The 21578-nt window shown below is 37.9% G+C and overlaps 1 protein-coding gene across 1 annotated transcript; it reads left to right on the top strand.

Annotated features, from left to right (window-relative positions):
* The first annotated feature begins 1040 nt into the window (after positions 1-1040).
* On the top strand, positions 1041-1535 carry LOC145096130 (secreted RxLR effector protein 161-like). The gene has a single exon (XM_079033899.1). The coding sequence runs from the start codon at positions 1041-1043 to the stop codon at positions 1533-1535; it is 495 nt and encodes a 164-aa protein (XP_078890025.1).
* Positions 1536-21578: the final 20043 nt, after the last annotated feature.

The raw sequence follows: 21578 nt of genomic DNA on the forward strand, positions 1-21578 counted from the left end.
ATGTTGAAATTGTCTCATCATTCGAGGGGGAGAATCATAATGTGAATGATGATTCAGATTTTCAATTAGAATTGGAAGAGGAAATCAATGCCGAATTGGATCCAGCCTATGATCCAAACTACCCTCCTCTCACAAAATGGACAAGAGATCATCCAAAAACTCAAGTAATCGGTGAATCATCTGAGGGAGTTCTTATTCGGTCTTAAATAAAAGCGAAGCAAACTGCTCTGTTCTCTCAAGTAGAATTTTGCATGTTTAATTCGTTCGTCTCGAAAATAGAACCGAAAACAGTTAATATTGCACTTGATCATTCAGATTGGGTACAGGCAATGCAAGACGAACTCAATGAGTTTGAATGAAACCGGGTTCGAAGGTTGATTCCCACACCTAAAGATGCATCTGTAGTCGGGTTAAAATGGATTTTTAGAAACAAGATGGACAAAGAGGGAAATGTAATTCGCAACAAAGCTAGGTTGGTTGTGAAGGGATGTTGTCAGGAAGAAGGCATGGACTATGAAGAAACCTTCACTCCTGTAGCAAGGTTAGAATCATTGTGAATCTTTCTGGCATATGTTGCACACAAAAACTTTGAAGTGTTTCAAATGGATGTCAAGTGTGCCTTCCTGAATGGAGAACTAGAGGAGACTGTATATGTTGAGCAACCACCATGTTTCGTGAATGAAAGGTATCCTGATCGCTGCTATATTTTGGATAAACTCGTCTATGGTTTAAAGCAAGCTCCTAGAGCGTGAGCACTTAATGTCCAAGTTTAAACAAGGTTCGGTTGACCCAACCTTCTTTCACAAGAGAGAGGGTGAGAACTTAATGATCGTCCAAATTTATGTTGATGACATCAACTTCGGTTCCACGAATCCTAGCCTAACAGCTGAATTCAGGAAGTTGATGGAGACTAAGTTTGAGATGAGCTCAATGGGTCTGATTAACTTTTACCTTGGCTTGAATATTAGACAGGGACCCGAAGGCATATTTATCAATCAGGATGCTTACACGAAGACCTTGCTGGCTAAGTTTGGCATATGATGGGAGATTCCAAAGTAAAAGTTCCTATGGCATTTGGAACGAAGTTAACACTATCTTTGGATAAACTGGATGTTGATATGACTCTCAATCGACAAATGATAGGGTCTCTAATGTATCTAACAGCTAGTAGACCAGACAATATGTTTTCTATTTGTTATTATGCCATGTTCCAAGCTAATCCACGCGAACCTCATATGGTGGCTGTTAAGAACATCTTTAGATATTTGAAGCGAACCTATTCTCTCGGTTTGCGGTATCCTGCTAAATCAGGATTTTTCGTTCAAGCATTCTCTGATGCTGATCTTGGAGGATGTGGTTTAGACCGAAAGAGCACAATTGGAGGATGTCAATTACTAGATGGTAAACTCGTTAGCTATCAGTCCAAGAAACAAACATGTGTTTCACTCTCAACAGCCAAAGCTGAATATATTGTTGCAGCATCTTGCACTTCCCAAGTCATTTGGATCCAAAGCCAATTAAGAGATTACGCCTAAATATGAAGAAGATTCCTCTTTATTGCGACTCTAAAAGTGCCATCAGGATCTGTCATAATCCAGTGCAGCATTCCAAGACGAAACACATATCACTGAGATATCACTTTATCAAGGATCACAAAGAAGATGGGAATGTTGAAATTCACTTCGTTCGGTCCTCTGATCAATTGGCTGACATCTTTACTAAGGCCTTGCCTGAAGCATCGTTTAATAAAATACTACAAGGCTTAGGAATGATGGAAGCCGAGTCAGTTCCAAAACCACACTCATTTCATTAAATATAACTTTCCCTTTTGATTTCCTAAAATTATCTAACAACCGAAATGAGCCGAACGCTTGGTTTATTTCGGCTCCTGATTTTTCGGACACCGAAATGAACCGAAGGCTCGGTCTATTTCAGCTCTTGATTTTTCGGGAACCGAAATGAACCGAAGGCTCGGTCTATTTCGCCTCTTAAAATTTTTTCAAAGCGAGTGATTGTTTCATCTTATGGTTTGGTACTTACATATCCTTTGTATTTTACTTTCTCTTCAATTCGTTACCAAAACTCAAAAATATTTTCTTTTCTGTTTTTATTTCTTTTTCAGAAAATTTTTAACACTCAAAAATATTTTCTTTTCTGTTTTTATTTCTTTTTCAGAAAAATTTCATAAAATCCAAAATTATTTTCTTTTTATATTTCAGTATCACAGATGCACTTACATGATGGAGCTGGGGTAGGTATAACATTCTTTATCTATGTACTAGCTAAGTGTCCCTAGAAGCATGTTGCTGCATATCGATCGAAGCCTCCAAGACTTTGAGTGAAGCCTTACTGATTCGATATATACCAATCGTTTCTTCCCAATTAGGCTGATAAAATCACTCAAGTCATGAGCTACCTTACTCTTCTCACATTGAGTTAAGAGTTATATGTTTGGTCCATTTTAACAGCAGATGTACTTTCGGTTCTTTAACCACCTACTCTTGTTTCTTCATTTCATTTCGATTCATAATCGTAACCCTTGAGACTCTCAGCATTTACCACCGAGGTTTATGGTTACACAACATCTGTATTGATGATCTTAGTTTCGTTTCACCACATGCTAAGTGAGACCCCAAATCCAATGCCTTAATCGAATTGACGGTGAACATTTCACAGTTCTAGTTTTTCACTCATGAATTAACGAAACCAATTTGATGGTCTGTTCCTTGAAATATTTTTCATTTTTGCGAGATCTTTATGAATTTGTCTAACACCAAGACTTTTCTTCCCAAAAGATCCAATTTTTTTTTATTTCAACATTGTTATCACCAAGCCACTGAATATACTATCCAACCTACTTGTTCAATAGGCCACACTCGTCTCACAAGTACTTCATCCAACTTTCGGTCTTATGTCAAGTACTGAAGTTCGGTTGAAGCAAAGCTACCACTTAAAGCCTTAATTTGAAAAGATGCCTTTCAATTTTTCTTAATAAACATTTGATCTTATTTCAACGGGAAACCACACAAACACTTCTAAATCTCTCTTGACTTTGAAGGAATCGATTCGTGCCCGGGATCCATAATTTCATGTCTAAATAGACATCACTTAAATCCCACAAATACTTTGATTTACTTCTTTTCTATTAGCACACTCTTGCACGAAGATCTTTATGATTTTCACAACTCTTGTTTGTGGTACTAATGGCAATTTTTCAAATTTGATGCTTCGGTTGTAAATATTGTGGTAGTACTCTGTGTTAAGGCGTGAACATTGCCAACCCTATTTGAAGCGAACGGGTTTATCATAGTTTGAAAATCGATTTGAAACGTTTTCGTAATTGGAAAGGCGGGAACAAGATAAGATTTCCAATCAAGTAATTGGATAGGAATTGCAACAGGTGCGTGAATTTGAAACGATTCCTATTTTCACGCCTGGTGACGTCTTCCTAGGGAAACATAACTGTCAAATCGTGCTTTTACAGGCGTTGATTCAGAAGATCGTATCATCATTACTAGTGATTCTTTCTCTCTCCTAGGAATGGTATATAAGATTTTTCTCATACCTCTTGTACCTTTTTACCTCTTCTGAATTCTTTCAAGAACACATCGGCGAATTTCACCTATTCATCATCTTCTTCTCACCTGCAACAATGGTTGAATCTTCGTCCGTTCATGAGCAAACTGTTGGGTTTTGAGCATTCTAACACTTCTAAGTGTACATGCAACCCTAAATACCTTGGATCTATGTTTTCTCTATTATACATGCAAATATGAGCTTTTCAAGGTATTCATCCTAACTAGCATAATAACATTGATTCATATGAATATATCAAGTTAGAATTACATACCTCTTTGATGTAGAATGTCTTCATGAAGCTTGAGTGCCTAGTGCCCCAAGTGTGACACCTCAAATGGTTCACACAACATCATATGCACTTGGAAAGACTTGACAGAATATACACACTTCATGAAAATCGGCTAGCCCTTTCTATCACACATAGTGGCCAATTTTTCCCAAGAATATGATCTTTATATAGTGTCACAATTAGAGTAAACCCTAATTGTCATGGCTTTACATTTCCTTGGATCCATGGGTTCAAATACACCATGGATCATCCTATGGGTTTTAGCCCAACTTGATAATCTATGGAGTCTTAGCCCACTATACAAGTATGGATGATTTACACAATCAACCCATATATTTAATTAGTCTTCTTTTGATCACTTAATTAATTCTAGATTAATTCTTGATCAATACGAATTAAATAATCTTATTAATATATTAGAACTTATAATATATTAATAAACCTTAAGTGTTATTTCTCTCATTTTAGTCTATCCAAATGCATGATGCCAGGCAACCCAAATGGACCATGCCGGGACGGGTCAAGTCTTACCAATTATAGTTATGGACTTAGACATTAATCCAACAGTCTCCCACTTGGATAAGTCTAAGACTATTATTGCAAGTATGACTTCAAGAACTGAATGGAAATCATAGCTCTCAAAAGCTTCTGTCGAATTCTGACCTTGCTGATGATCTCTGACCTTTGTCAATGACTTTTCCATTAGATAAGGGATCATATATTCCTCCATTCTAGATATCATATGGACTGAGACATGGATTATAATCATTCTCTCTGTCCATTTGTTGTTTCCCGATTTCTAATTTATAACGACTAACTAATGGAACAAATCAAATCAGTCCAGGCCCGGCCGAGCACTTACATTTGTCATCACCAAATCATCGAGGGGCCCACAGATATTGCTTTTATCCCGAAGGTAAAAGGAATGGATAAACATCGACTCATATGGCTTTTTCAACTACTTGTTGAATCATACACAAAGGCACGTTTTATAACATCGAGTTACTAATGCGTTTTCGTGCAATCAATGTATAACCAACTCATAGTAACAACTCATATCTCTAGGTTTGAAGAATATAAGATATTATCATCTCATGATCACTCGTGATAAAATCCATGAAGTGATTCAAATGAGTGCGGGTTGAATCCAATACTCAGAACTTATGAGCACTCATGAGTGTTGTAGCACCACTTTGTCCAACATCTTAGACCTATACAAGCCAACTCATGACAGTCTTGATTCATATCTACTTCCAACATATGACCGACTGTGGATTGTTTGAATAAATTAGTCATTCGGGAAGAGCGACCTAGTTATTCAGGAAGTCAAAACATGCAAAACCCATGCTCCAAGCATGTACACTATGTTTTTTTCCTTAAACACTAGTCATGCCATACACCAAGTATGCAAACTAAGTTTGTATATGATCTTTACTTTGTGAAAGAGATCGATTGAACATAATTCCAATGATTCTCATTTCATACTCCTAATTCCTTACTGCAAATGCAAGAATTCCAAATTCATGCCATTTATTGAAACCTGTTAGATTCTAAACTTATACGCATTGATCCTCTTGTAATGATTATGCACAAAGTCACAAAGACTCTACAACAAACATTACAGAGCATTCCAAAGGAGATCAACTCCTTGGAAACATCCTTCTTACATTAAGTTTCCTAATCTTACACAGATTTATTGAACAACTTCCACCTATGGGATCATTTCCATATTCCCCTTTTGACTATCACTTCTGAACAAGAGTTGCCTTTTTCCAGAATATGTCAATATGGTCCTTCCAACAATTAACACTATACTTCCAACTGTCCCTGAGCAACCAATCTTTGGTAAACCTTAGATTGTCCTCAACAATTGCTTAATCCTTTTAGTCATATCCAATTCTAGACCTTTTCCCTTCTTAATGCCCCAGACATTTGGAAAATTTTAGAAAGGATGAATATTATAGCACATGCAATCGATCCTATATCCGAAGCATACGGGACACGATTCATGATGTCTCACATAAAAACATGATAGATCAGTCCTTTTGCTACAATATTTCTATTTGCCAAGTTCTCATAATTTTAGATTATGAAAAGGGATGTCATAATCATAATCGAATTTTAGAACACAAATAATAGACCCATATATAGAATTTCCTTATGTTGAGATGAAGTATAATTTCCTCTCCTTGACTAAATACGATTAAAACCTCAATCTAAGCTTTTAGATTTGAGATGAAGTATAATTTCCTCTCCCTTAATTATAGCAAAACAACTCTTTCCCAATTGAAACCTTTTGTTTTCTATAATTAACATTGCTAACTTGCAACCTTTATCATAATTATCATGCTCCCACTAACATGATGATTATTAGCATAACACTTATGCTCCCACTAGCTTTGACTTGTACTCAGAAATCAGCTGAACTTCTAGAAAAATAATACTTTATTGACTTTCTTACCAAACTTCAGATTTCTAATACTAGATTCCTTTGATAAAACTTTATCAATATCATACACCTTATCTTAGATAGCTCACATGTGTGTCTAAACAATTTTAAGAACTATGAAAAGAGATGTCGTAATCATAGTCTCGATTGTTTAGACCTTTGCCATCTGCTTCAAATCTACTTGGTGGAAGTGTTACCTCACCATCCTTTTCATGAATCGGAGAGAAACCTTATGACCCTTAGATTTTATGGTGTATGTGTTCTTATCCATGCGAATTGTCAAAACCATATTCACAAGACAAAGATAATGACAAATCCAAACTCATATGGACTGAACTCAATCTGAATTCCTTGCCACATGGCAGCTCAAGGGCCTACCATTGCTTCCAAGTTGTTATGCAACCAATTGAGAACTCTAAGAACTCATATGCAAAGCCAACTTTAACTGGAATGGGCACATAAATAAAGTATGTCAACACGATAGGTTATAAACCTCACGTCGTGTGCTAGTGTTAAACCACATGTTTTAATTCTTGATTAGTTCTTAAGACTTTCAAGACCTTTAAGACTCCCACTGTCCTCTTGACATATAAGACAATCCTGCCAGATATTCAAGAGATAGTGCGGATTCTTTATCAAGACAAACACTTCACACAATTGGCCTAAGTTGATCTTTGTTTTTTCCAAAACATCACAACTTACCAATTTCAAATGTATAAGAGTAGATAACTTTTACTCTTACATTTGACAAGTGTTTTAAACCTTCTTTAAGAAATGTTAGTCAAGTTACAATCTTAGAGTATAACTCTAAGAATTGTTTTTGGAACGAAGTATGAATCATCCTCTTGATTTAACCACTTCAACAATTCATAACTTCTCTTCTTAACTATCAGAATGCACTTAGAGGATGAATTGTGATAAGGTCTCAAAATCATTAAGATGATTATATAAAATGAGACTAAAGTACTCACCCATCGTTTTAGATTTGAGAAACTTTTATCCTTCTACCTAAGTTGATTCTTCTTATTCGCTCTGCCAAACATTGGAACCTTTTCCAATGTCTCAGAATTACACTTAAGCTTGTAAGTATAACCATATTTACTGAGCTATAGTAAATTATGACGAATTGTCTTATCGATCTTTTGTGGAGGACTTAACCAGCGCACAAGAATGTGTACTCGATCCCTTAGTCCTTTACTTGACTCACACATCCATGTGAACAAGTAGTTAGTCTTAATTTTTCCAATGCTTGAAAGTTCTCATCCATCATGCTATACAACTTGCATGATTCCAAGTCTCGGTCCAATTGAAACCTTGGGTGACGAGAATCTTTCCTTATTAGGTAAATTTAGACATTACCACAAATGAAAGAATCAAATTCCCTTTCCAATATTGCTATCAGTGGAATCTTATAAGCAACAATTTTCCATAAACACCATTGTAAGGATACATAAAATAACTAAAATCAAAAGATTTACCTTTTATTTTAAAACTTTGCAGAAAAACTATCCTTATAGTGCAAAAACAAATGAAAACTTTGTTGTTATCTATTCCTATAACTCCTAAGAAGTAGCTCAAGAATCCGATCTTAAAACTATGCGATAGAAATCCATCTACGCAATCAGATTCAGCATATTCTTTCTTTAAGTTTCTTCACTTCTCTTTGATTCTTAAAACATCAACATGTGACCCAGTCACATCATGTATCAAGAATCTCATAACAGAAACTTAGTAGAGTTAGATAGTGGACTTTACCTGAAGTAAAGTCAAACTTATTGAATTTAACATCCTTAGGTAAAATTAGCAGCTTCGCAACTAATGCCCTTCCTTTGGCAATGCAAACATATGGACCCTTTGGTAATGGTATGCAGGACTATCACAGACTTAGCTTTTCTCTTTACCATTTGGTCAACCGAGTAGAATATGGCCGATCCTTTTCCATTGGGGAGAGAGAGCTTTACTGGATATCTAATGTCATCATTGTCAATGTCCATAAAGTTTTAGGAAGTTAATCTTAGCAAATAGATAAGTTCATTAAGGGTCTTGTCATAGTCTGTTTCATAGGAGTCCCAAAGGAACTCACTATGTGACTTAGAAAGTAGTTGAGCCACCAACTTTCTCAAGACTTTGACACCCAACTCTCCCGGCTTGTCAATATGTGACTACATCTCCAAGATGTGATCACACATAGACCTTTTCTTGCCAATAGGGCTTGAGTGACCTTAAACTTTTCAAGAACTTGTGGGTTAGGGAGAATAATTGGAGGAGGTGGAGGAAGTGAAGTTCCAAGAGATTTGGGAGGATCATAGATGTCTGAACCAGACATCTTTTTGGGAGATATTCAAGATAGTTGATCTAAAGTCCTAAATATAACACCCATTATGAAATATTAAGGCTAGTACCCAACACAATACTTTTATAACTTGGAAGAGGGATGTCGTAATCCAAGCTATAAAATATTTGAAGGTAGGTGAATGACTATTCACCAATTTCCACCAAGATAAACGAAATGTATTATTAGGTTTTAATTGGTTTTGAAACTCCTAGATCTTTTGAGATTCATTGAACTGTTCATTGGCATGTTTTCAATCTCGAGTGTGCCCTTCAGGTTTTGTGACTGGGATGCCGAGGATCACAAAACAATGTGTGAAGTAACCATGCAAATTACTTGGTACCCTTAAGTGTTTACCCCTCAATCGATGTGCCGGTTAACCACACACGCTCCATCGATACTATGATAAACATTAAGTTACCCTTTGCCTACCTTGTTAAATACGAGTTAGTGTGCCGGTTAACCACACACGCTCCACTAACCGACTTAAACAAAGTGCAAAGTGTAATTTCATGGATTATCACCTTATTCGCATTTTCCTAAGTAACTAAGATTGGGTATTATTAAGAGTTTAGTTACTTAGTATTTATCATTAATACTTTTAATGAAGGGAGAATTATAGTCCTGTCAAACCCGTTCGGCTAACGACCCTCCACCAGTCAAGCAAGCGGTGGGTGAGAGTGGACACCCATTAAGTTGCCATTTTATAGGCAACAACCTTATACCCACCTTATAGACCAGCTTCGTGAATGAGGCGTACTAGCGGTAAGACCGACTTTACTCTTATACATATATATATATATATATATATATATATATATATATATATATATATATATATATTATTAACTTATAATATTATAAATTATAAGGGTTGAATTTTAACTCTTTAAAATTCTAAGGGCTAACTTGGAATTAAAGTATTCATAAGTGAAAACTTTTCAAATTCCAAAACTTGAGGACAAGTTTTGAAACTATTCAAAACTAATTAATTCCATAACTTATGTTTAAAGTAGTTTTAATCCAAAAACTCTTCAAGTTCCATAACTTGAGGACAAGTTATGGAAGACTTTAAACTAATTAAAGAATTAACTTTTCTTTATTTTATAACTTATGGAATTAATTAAGGTTACACTTTTTTTAATTTATTATTTAATGAAGAGACTCTTGGTCCTCCATAACTTGAGGACAAGTTATGGAGTCATAAAACCATTTTAATTAGAACTAGACTCTTCATTTTTTGTAACCTTTGCCAACTTTTATGAGTTTTATGAAACTTAAATGTAACTTTTCATATAACTTGAGGACAAGTTACAAAAACACATTTTAGAATCAACTCTTAGCTTAATTTGGATTGAAAACAACTATTTCACTCAACTTTTCTATTAATCTAAGCAACTCACAAGAACAAGATAATTCAAATCAAACTTTTTCATGTAATTAGTCTAATCCTTAAACTAATACAAAACATGAATCTATTGACAATTATCTTTGAAATTGGATTAGCATGAACATTACCACATCAAAAACAAGTTTATAAGTTCAAAAACATCTTAGGGTAATGTTCCTAGTCCAATTCCAGCCAAAAAAGTCGAATTTATGCTGTCTGGGGGTCCAACTCGTCGAGTGCACGAACCAACTCAGCGAGTTGGATGCTTTTTGCCTTGGACTCGGCGAGTCTGCTAGGCAGACAGCATCAAAACTCGATTTTCCAGCTTCTTTTGCAAGTATAACAAGAAAACACTGTCTCTGATACCACTGTTGGGTTTTGAGCATTCTAACACTCCTAAGTGTACATGCAACCCTAAATACCTTGGATCTATGTTTTCTCTATTATACATGCAATTATGAACATCCAATGTATTATCCTAATCTAGCCTACAAAATAATGAATATAACAAGATAGAATACATACCTCTTTCATGTAGAAAGTCTTCATGAAGCTTGAGTGCCAAGTGCCCCAAGTGTGACACCTCAAATGGTTCACACAACACCAAATACACTTGGAATAACTTGAGAGAAATCTACACTTCATGAAATCGGCTAGCCCCTCTATTACTCACACTAGTCGCCGATTTTGTCAAGAATAAGATCTTTATATAGTGTTATAATTAGGGTAAACCCTAATTGTCATGACTTTCCATTTCCTTGGATCCATGGGTTCAAATACACCATGGAGCATCCATGGACCATCCTATAGGTTTTAGCCCAACTTGATTATCCATGGAGCATTAGCCCACTATACAAGTATGGATGATTTACACAATCAACCCATATATTTAATTAGTCTTCTTTTGATCACTATACAAGTATGGATGATTTACACAATCAAGAACTTGTGGGTTAGGGAGAATAATTGGAGGAGGTGGAGGAAGTGAAGTTCCAAGAGATTTGGGAGGATCATAGATGTCTGAACCAGACATCTTTTTGGAAGATATTCAAGATAGTTGATCTAAAGTCCTAAATATAACACCCATTATGAAATATTAAGGCTAGGACCTAACACAATACTTTTATAACTTGGAAGAGGGATGCCGTAATCCAAGCTATAAAATATTTGAAGGTAGGTGAATGACGATTCACCAATTTCCACCAAGATAAACGAAATGTATTATTAGGTTTTAATTGGTTTTGAAACTCCTAGATTATTTTGAGATTCATTGAACTTTTCAATGGCATGTTTCAATCTCGAGTGTTTCCTTCAGGTTTTGTGACTGGGATGCCGAGGATCACAAAACAAGGTGTGAATAACCATGCAAATATACTTGGTACCCTTAATATTTACCCCTCAATCGATGTGTTGGTTAACCACACGCGCTCCACCGATACTATGATAAACATTAAGTTACCCTTTGCCTACCTTGTTAAATACGAGTTAGTGTACCGGTTAACCACACACGCTCCACTAACCGACTTAAACAAAGTGCAAAGTGTAATTTCATGGGTTAGCACCTTATTCACACTTTCCTAAGTAACTAAGATTGCGATTAATACATTTAATGTAGGGAGAATTATAGTCCTTGTCCTACCCGTTCGGCTAACGACCCTCCACCAGTCAAGGAAGCGGTGGGTGAGAGTGGACACCCATTAAGCTGCCATTTTATAGGCAACAACCTTATACCTCCCTTATAGACCGACTTCGTGAATGAGGCTTGCTAATGGTAAGACTAATTTGCTCTTATACATACATACATATATATATATATATATATATATATATATATATATATATATATATATACATATATATATATATATATATATATATATAATTAACTTATAATATTATAAAGTATAAGGGTTGAATTTTAACTTTTAAAATTCTAAGGGCTTAACTTCGAATTAAAGTATTCATAAGAGAAAACTTTTCAAATTCCAAAACTTGAGGGCAAGTTTTGAAAATATTCAAAACTAATTAATTCCATAACTTATGTGTTTAAAGTAGTTTTAATTAAAAAAAACTCTTCAAGTTCCATAACTTGAGGACAAGTTATGGAAGACTTTAAACTATTAAAGAATGTAACTCTTTTTTTTTGTAACTTATGGAACTAATTAAGGTTGCACATTTTAATGATTTAAGGAAGTGACTCTTGAACGTCCATAACTTGAGGACAAGTTATGGAGTCATAAAACCATTTAATGAGGACAAGACTCTTCATTTTTGTAACCATTGCCAACTTTTATGAGTTTTAAGAAACTTTAATGTGACTTTTCATGTAACTTGAGGACAAGTTACACAAACACATTTTAGAATCAATTCTTAGATTAAAATGGATCAAAGACACATAATCAATCAACATTTTCTATTAATCTAAGCAACTCATATGAACAAGATAATTGGAATCAAACTTTTTCATGTAGTTAGCATAACACTTAAACTAATACAAAACATGAATCTATTGACAATTATCTTTGAAATTGGATTAGTATGAACATTACCATATCAAAAATAAGTTTATAAGTCCAAAAACAGCTTAGGGTAATGTTCCTAGTCCAATTCTAGCCAAAACAGTCGAATATATGCTGTCTGGGGGTCCAACATGTCGAGTGCATGAACAAACTCGACGATTTGGATGCTTTTTGCCGTGGACTCGGCGAGTCCATCAGTGGACTCAGCGAGTCTGCTGTGCAGACAGCACCAAATTCGATTTTTTAAGCAGTTTAAGCAAGTATAACAAGAAAACAAGCCTAGTCTCTTATACCACTATTGGGGTTTGAGCATTCTAACACTCCTAAGTGTACATGCTACCCTAAATACCTTAGATCTATGTTTTCTCTATTATACATGCAAATATGAGCTTTTCAAGGTATTCATCCTAACTAGCATAATAACATTGATTCATATGAATATATCAAGTCAGAATTACATACCTCTTTGATGTAGAATGTCTTCATGAAGCTTGAGTGCCTAGTGCCCCAAGTGTGACACCTCAAATGGTTCACACAACATCATATGCACTTGGAAAGACTTAGGAGAATATACACACTTCATGAGAATCGGCTAGCCCTTTCTCTCACACATAGTGGCCAATTTTTCCCAAGAATATGATATTTATATAGTGTCACAATTAGGGTAAACCCTAATTGTCATGGCTTTCCATTTCCTTGGATCCATGGGTTCAAATACACCATGGAGCATCCTATGGGTTTTAGCCCAACTTGATAATCCATGGAGTCTTAGCCCACTATACAAGTATGGATGATTTACACAATCAACCCATATATTTAATTAGTCTTCTTTTGATCACTTAATTAATTCTAGATTAATTCTTGATCTATACTAATTAAATAATCTTATTAACATATTAGAACTTATAATATATTAATAAAACGTAAGTGTTATTTCTCTCATTTTAGTCTATCCAAATGCATGATGCCATGCAACCCAAATGGACCATGTCGGGTCGGGTCAAGTCTTAACAAATATAGTTATGGACTTAGACATTAATCCAACACAAACTGCATCATCCCTTCTGTTGACCATCAAACCCAACCAGAACCTGATTATTGATCAGTCACCGTTCCAGTATGACCCCTAAATGCAGCAAGTGGTTGAATGCCTCAAATATTCACCACTTGTTGTTGCACTGACCAATGTGGAGTATGTTCCAATGTCGTTACTCTGTCAAGTCTACTCAACTGCTCTCTATGACAAGGTCAAGGAGAGAATCTTCTTTGATATCTTAAATCACAAGGCGTCAATTTCCAAAACTCGATTCTGCTTGTTACTAAGGATGGCTATCGATGATTCCATGCTCAACCCTGATACCGTTTCCATTGCTCAACTCTTTGCAATGTTCTATGATATGGGGTATACTGAGGTTCTCACCACCATTACAAAGTTCAAGAATTCGTGCCTTCCTCCTCAGTGGAATGGTCTTTTTACCCTCCTCTTCAAGGGCTTAGCGGAGAGGGTTGCTGGGTCTCATGGGCGCGAGTAAGGCATTTATGACCCTTCTGTACGGTCTCTACCATGGAGTAAACATGGACTTTGGATCCATCTTATGGTCACAACTGGTTCAAAGTCTCAGTTCTTCTTCTCGCTACTCTGAAATCTCCTGTGCTAGATTTTGGACTTTAGTTACTCACTGGGCGATGGAGAAATTTCAAGTTCCAACGATGGCTGACTCTTTAATGTCACCGTTTGCTACCTTTCACACGACGAAGATAATAGTTTATGATCCATCTAAGTTCGTGTTCATTGGTTCGGTTCCGGAATCAATGTATCGTTGTGTCTCTACTGAAAGAAAATTGATGAATGAGTATAAGAAGCCCCCTCATTCAGGACCAAGGCAGCTTACTCCAGAAGTGTAGAGTTTGCTGGTCGCAGCAGACAAACCAGCCAAACGAGGGAAGAAGCTGGAAAGAAAAGGAGAGAAGGACGGTCCATCCTCTAAACTCTCTACCCCCAAGAAGCAAAAGCCTAAACAAGCAGCTCCTTCGGATCCAAAGAAAGGTAAGACTAAGAAGAAGGCGCACAAGACAAGGGCTCATTCATCAAGTGACCAAGACTACGTTCCATCTGATCCACAACCCGAACCTGAGTCTGGTGATGATGATGTTTCTCAAAACGAAAGTTCCCTTCGAGGTAATTCGCCTCCACCCTCACCAACTCATGAAGGTAACCGAAACTCACATCCTCCTTCTCCTACTCAACCGGTTCCAATTACCATTGCTCCATGTCCTCCTCCCATATCCTCTTCCACTACTACCTCAATTCCAATTCCCACTCCTTTATTCACCGAAGTTACCACAACCACTACCACTTCAACTCTACCTGAAGTTCGTGTCAACGTATCTACTACGAGGGCACCTACTTCAGAATCTGAACCACCAATTACTTCAAAACCTTTATCCCCGCCTCCCTTACACGAATCTAACATTGTTCTTGGCGGAGCAAATATGGAGTTTGATTCTGTTTATTTCAGCCCATATCATGTTCAAAGCGATGATGATGTTGATGCTCCGGTCACGAAGAAGCATTTAAAGAATCTGAATGACAAGCTTGATCAAATGCTCTCTTCTTTCTCTTCTACTCCCACTCAGGCGTTTTCTGAAGCTGCAATCAAGGCTCTGTTGGCAACCGCATGACACTACCATTTATAATGTCGTTAAAGCTATCGATACTTCTACTTCATCCTGCCAGAAAGCTTCTATTGCAGTTTATGAATCCACTAAATATTGCAAGCAAGCAACCGCAAACGTCGAAAAACTAATTTCTGATGCTCATATTTTCCTTGATTCTCTTCAAGCTGCAGCTCAGAAGAATGTTCAACTGGTGAATGCTTCGGTTGATACTCTTACCAGTTCGCTTCAAGCTGAAAAGAAGCATTTTGCCGATGCTCGCAACGTCATTAAATCTGACTACTTTGAGTTTCAATCTTCCATCAATCAGCGTCTTGAAAACCTTCACGTTGATCTAACCATGGAAAACAAACTCATGGATGAACTGGCTCTCAAAACCACCAAAGTCAAAACTCAAGCTCTGAAGCTCACGCATGTTCAAAAAGAGAATGATGAACTCAAGTCCGAGCAAGTTGTCATCAAGAGAAGCGTTGGTGATGTGCATTCCATTCTACTGCATCTTCTGGAAGCACATGACTTAGTTCTTACTATTTCGATTCGACGCCACTTGGCTAAGAAATTGAGACCTGCTCTGGCCATATTAAGCAGGATTGAAGGTGTTCCAGAGACTGTTGTCCCTTCGAAATAAGGAGGAGAAGATGTCGGTGAAGGTCAATCACAACCGCCTCCAACAAGCAAACCCATCTCTCAACCAAAAGTCACTGCTGAACCGAAGGGTAATGAAGCTTCGGGCAGTATGAAGGACAAACGAAAAGAGAAAATTGATGATGATGATGAGGTGGAAATCAAAGATGTGATCGAAATCGAAGGAAAAGCTTCCAAACCTGAAAATCTCAAAATCAAACAAAGTGAACGAGAGCTTGAGGAAAAGCTTCGTAAGGCGAATGAAGAAATTGAAAGGTAGAAGAAACAAAAAGAAGCGAACGATGTCTTGGAACGAAGGAAATCCTTATTCCCTTTGTGGATGATGGAAAGACTTCTGAAGGAGGCAATCGAATCTCTAAGCACACATTGGCTTGAACCGGTCCTTTCGTTCAATCTTGAAAACTCCAAGGATTCTCGGTTTGACATGTCAATCACCCGAAAGGCATTTATCTTTCATTGTTTCGAGTCAACCATTGCCATCCCTTCTCCTGACCCAAAGGTTGATCGAGACCTCCTCGAGTATTACCTTGCATTCTCTCAACCGCAATACCTGACATGGAGTAATCAGAAGATCACAACAGTCAAGGTGTAGAAACCTACTTCGCCAGGGAAGTTCATCAACGTCAAATTCAAAGTGACCAGAGGCTCAAACAGTTCAGTTCATATGATCTCCCTTGCTGATCTACCGAATCTGAATCCCCATGATTGGATTCTCCTGAACAATATCTTACTAACCAATCAACAAGAGTATGAGCCTATCATTGATCACATAAAGTGAATGCTGGTGAGTTATATTCTTGAAGTTGCAAAAATGGATCAGGAGATCGCCTCTGCCCTGAGAAAGAAGCCCATCGTCAAGACAATTAGGAAGGCAAGCGACATCAATGCAATGATGAAGGGAAAGATCGACCCACAGTGTCTCATAGTTACGTTTACCAGGGGCGAAGGTAAAAAATGCTTGTTCGCTCTTGCTGACAAACACATGTTCTCCACCTCTTGCTTGGAGCATATTCTTGAGATCATATATAGATGCGATCAAAACAATGATGTAGACAAGAAACTGTTTTTGGATATGCTTCGGTGGTATATTAACTTTCATCAAACTCTACTTGCCATCATACCGAAGCTGTTCAAGACTGTGAAGACAACTACCATTACTCAACTGAAGTGATCTCTCGCCTCAAATGGCACAAAGGGGGAGATTTTTTAGTCTAAGAGGTTGCGACATTGGGCTTTGGTAGTTTGTTCCATTTGTATTCACGTTCTGGGCCTACCCAACCGTGTTTTGATTTAGGGTTTAGTATATATAGTGCATGCATGCATTATATTAAATGACGCTTCTTGATTATTTTTTTTGACAGATCTGGTATTGTAACCATAACACACCTCTACAGTAGCAATTCACATTGAATTCTTCTGAGGTGGAGCATATTAATCATTCGACACACATTTGATTCATCTTTGTGTTTATCGTTTTCTGTTCTTGTCATTATCCTTTTAATATCTGTTTGAATCTATCGATCTAAGAGAATATCTTTCTCATCAAATGACAAGTGGAAAAGTGACATAAAGGTGACAAGTGGGGATCCACTTGACCCACTTGTGCAATATAATATCTATTTATCTTAAGATATTTCTTAATGTAAAAATATGATTTATATATAATAAATCTTTAAGATGTGGATAGAATATGAGTTTAAGGGGTCTAAGATGTAAAAAATATGAGTTGGATGAAAATCCCACATTAAAAACTCCTAAAACTGACGAAAAATGTGAAACAACCAAAAATCTAGAATGGGATGCGAGGGTGCGAAGGCTGTTGATGTGAAAGAGAGGTTCGCTACGAAGGTTGCTAATGCGAAAGGGAGGTTCGTTGCGAGAGGTGTAGGTGCGAAAGTCCTCGACTGCGAAAGTGGGGTTCGGTCTGAAAGTAGGAGGTTCGGTGCGAGAGACGTAGGTACGAAAGTGTCCGAACAAATGTGAAAGTTACCAGGTAGGATACGAAATTTGTCGGGTAGGATGCGAAAATGACTGATACATGCGAAAGTTCCCAGTATATGCGAAGGTTCATGGTTTATGCGAAAGTGCCCGGTTCATGCGAAAGTGCCCGGTTTCGGTCCGAAGGTGAGGTTTTCAGGTAGTCAATTGCTACTAATGCATGCTAAGGTTCGCAGGTGAACAGTAACTTGCGAACCCTTCTTGGTATTTTTGGTTTTCTCCTTCCGTTTTTAGCCATTATCAACAAAGGAAGGGTTAGGATGGTATGGGTGTTTATGGAAAAGTTAAATGTGATTTTTAGTACCAAGAGAGATTTAGGAGCGATTCAAGAGAGATTGGGAGAGATTTAGGAGATAGATAGAGAGAGAGAGAGAGAGAGAGACTGACAGAGATACAAAGAGATTTAGTTTGAAGCCTTTGTTATGGGTTTTGCCCCGTAGTGATTGGATTGTAAACTCCACTACGCCTTGTTATGAGTGTTATACATCCTTGACGGATACATATTTGTGTTTATCGAGTTGTTATATTTCTCACCCTATATAGGGTTAAGATTGCTAAACATATGAAACTTCTGAGTGATACTTTGTTATAATAGTAAGTTGTACATTAGGAAACGTAACATAAACCCTAACATACTAGCACTAGTTGAGTTGACCGGTTTGACTTGTTGGCTTTGATTGACTTTGCTTGACCAAAATTGACGGTTGTCACAACAACTCAATCCCCTAAACCTAAAAGATCTCCTTTAATACTGTAACATCCCAAAATTCAAGGCCAAAAATTTCATTTTTAAATAAGTTATTACATAAATCCATTAGTATAAAAACATTCATAAAAATGTCTCGTGTCAAACCAAAGTGTCAGTAATCAACATATTATCATAAAACCATATCAGAGTGTAATCCCAAGGATCTCATATGTGGAAAATATAGTGTGATGCGCTGCGATCGAGTCGGCTCCTTTCCTTTGAAAACCAAGCGCCTGAAACCAAAACTGTAAACCGTAAGCACGAAGCTTAGTGAGTTCCCCCATCATACCACATACCACATAATACCATCGGTATCTTTCAACCGGTAACAACCATCGGTATCTTTCAACCGGTATCCGACATCGGTATCTTTCAACCGGTATCCGCCATCGATATCTTTCAACCGGTAACCGGGGACTATTTCACCCTTACCACCATCACATAATAATATATCATAAGCATACTGGTCACATACTAATATCATAACATACCGATCACATACTAACATCATAACATATCGATCACATACTAACATCATAACATATCGATCACATACTAACATCATAACATACCGATCACATACTAACATCCTAATGTAAACAAACAGATAAGCATTGCATGGGTTCTGTATACCCCTTCGGTATCTTTCAACCGGTAACTGCCATCGGTATCTTTCAATCGGTAACTGCCATCGGTATCTTTCAACCAGTAACTACCATCGGTATCTTTCAACCGGTAATCGAGGACTATTTCACCCCTACCACTATCACATAATAACGTATCATGATCATACAGCTAGGCATGCATGTGTACTACCTACCCCTTCTGTATCTTTCAACCGGTAATTGGGGCTATAACACCCCTACTATTACTAACACCTGGCATCCTAGCATATAAGGCATATCTCATAAGCATATCTCATAAGCATATCACATAAGCATACCAAGATAATTATCACAAAGACAATTATCAACCAACTACCCCTGTTGGTGGGTCGACATTGTGGCCCTAGACCCATCCCTACTGGAAGGTAACTCACCTCACACTGCTGACATCCCGCAGACTCAATCCCACACTGTTGAAGTCCCGCAAACCCATCCCCAGCTGCTGGATGACAGATTTCCGAACTGTCGACACCAAAATAATACCCAATTAATAATTGGGTCCCAACGCATAACCATAAATACATACTTGGATAATTACTACATTACCCCAAGGTTGGCTTTATTCAAGCCCAAGGCCCAATCCAAAGGCCCAAAAGTCAACTATGAATCAAAGTCCCAACATATGGCCCAATTTTCCAAATTGGGCCCAAACCTTTATAAGGTCTTACCATAAGGTCCAACCAAAAGTCCAGTCCAACATTTGACCTTCTAATAGCCTAATATCACATAATCATAAAGGCCCAAACTATGGCCCATCTATGGCCCAATTTTCCAAATTGGGCCCAAACCCCTTACATGAGCCTTACCCTAGGCTCATTAAATATTCTAGTCTATTTGCTTGACTTTGGATGGCCCATTAATAACGCAATCATCAAGGTCCAATAGAAGGCCCAACAATACACCCATGCGAAATTAGGGTTTCACATAAAATGACGATTAGGGTTAAGTGTTTCTCACTTAATCCATTAAGGACTTAATCCATTAAGAACTTAATTCTTCTAAATAAATCATATGGTATGATTGGGCTTAATCACACAATTCCATTATTCCAATGGCCCACAAGTGGGTCTCAATAAGTCCAAGCCCATAAATCCAATATTAGGGTTTTCTAAACCCTAATTAGGGTTTCCAACCCCATCTTAGCCCAATAGGCCCAAAACCAAGTCCTTAAACCCATAAGGGTTTTCCTTAGGTCAATTTGGCTTATTACACCCATTAGTCACATGTTTGGGCTTTTGGGTCCATTAGGGCTTTATTGGGCCTATTAGGCCCACTAGAATATCATTGAGTCCATTAGGATTTGCATTGGGTCAATTTGAGTCCATTAGACCCATTAGGGTTTTCACTAAGCCCATTAAGGCTTCTTTGGGCCCATATGAGCTTACAAGGCCCATTAGGGTTTCAAGCACCCTTCCCAAACGAATCAACTCATGAGGCAAACACACCGCCACCCGACATGGCGGCAGGAGGAGGCAGCCACCACCCTATGGTGGTGGTTAAGGTTTCTTTCTCATTATTCCATTTCCAATTACATTTTACAAGGCTAAATCTCAAGATGACACACACACACTAAACAAAATAAGCACACACATGGTGGCAGCCACCACCTCACAGTGGTGGTGGTGGCTGTTCTTGGTATTCCAACTAGACAAAACACACGCACATAAACTTCAGATTGCATCCAACACTCCAGCCACCCACCTGACGGCTCAAGGTGGCGGCAACAACACAAAAACAGCAGCAGCAGTTACGACAATAGCCACCACCTCACGGTGGTGGCGGTGGTTTTTCTTTGTCCCCAGCCGAGCAAACGAACAACAACCACAGCCCACCCCCAAGCTTGAAACCCACGAGCTGAAGCACACCAAAACTGCCTCTTCGGGTTAGCAAATGACGACGGGTATGGGCAGAGAAGAAGAACTAAGCGACGGCAGCGCTTCGATGGTCACGAAAATGGACGCAGCAACGGCGCTTTCGATGGCGAAGAAGTGAAGGCAGCAAGGTTGTGCATGTCGGCGCTCAACAACGTAAAAGGGGGGACGGCGGCGGTCGACTCGGACTCGTCAAATCAGAAACGCACGAAGAAAGGGAGTGGCGGCAATGTAACAGTGGGACGGTGGTGCTCCGATCCCGGCTTCTCTTCTCGTCAGAATGATAGCAGCGACCACAGCAAGGCGGCACGCTTGTGGTGGCGGATGAACTGAGCCATCGGACTCGGTGTAGCAAAAGGCGGCTGATGAGGGAGGCATACACATCTTTCCCATACTTACAATTCTGGTCCCTCCCCT

The sequence above is a fragment of the Lactuca serriola genome, chromosome 3 (assembly GCF_051521515.1).
Source record: "Lactuca serriola cultivar US96UC23 chromosome 3, Lser_US96UC23_V15, whole genome shotgun sequence".
NCBI classification, from domain to species: domain Eukaryota; kingdom Viridiplantae; phylum Streptophyta; class Magnoliopsida; order Asterales; family Asteraceae; genus Lactuca; species Lactuca serriola.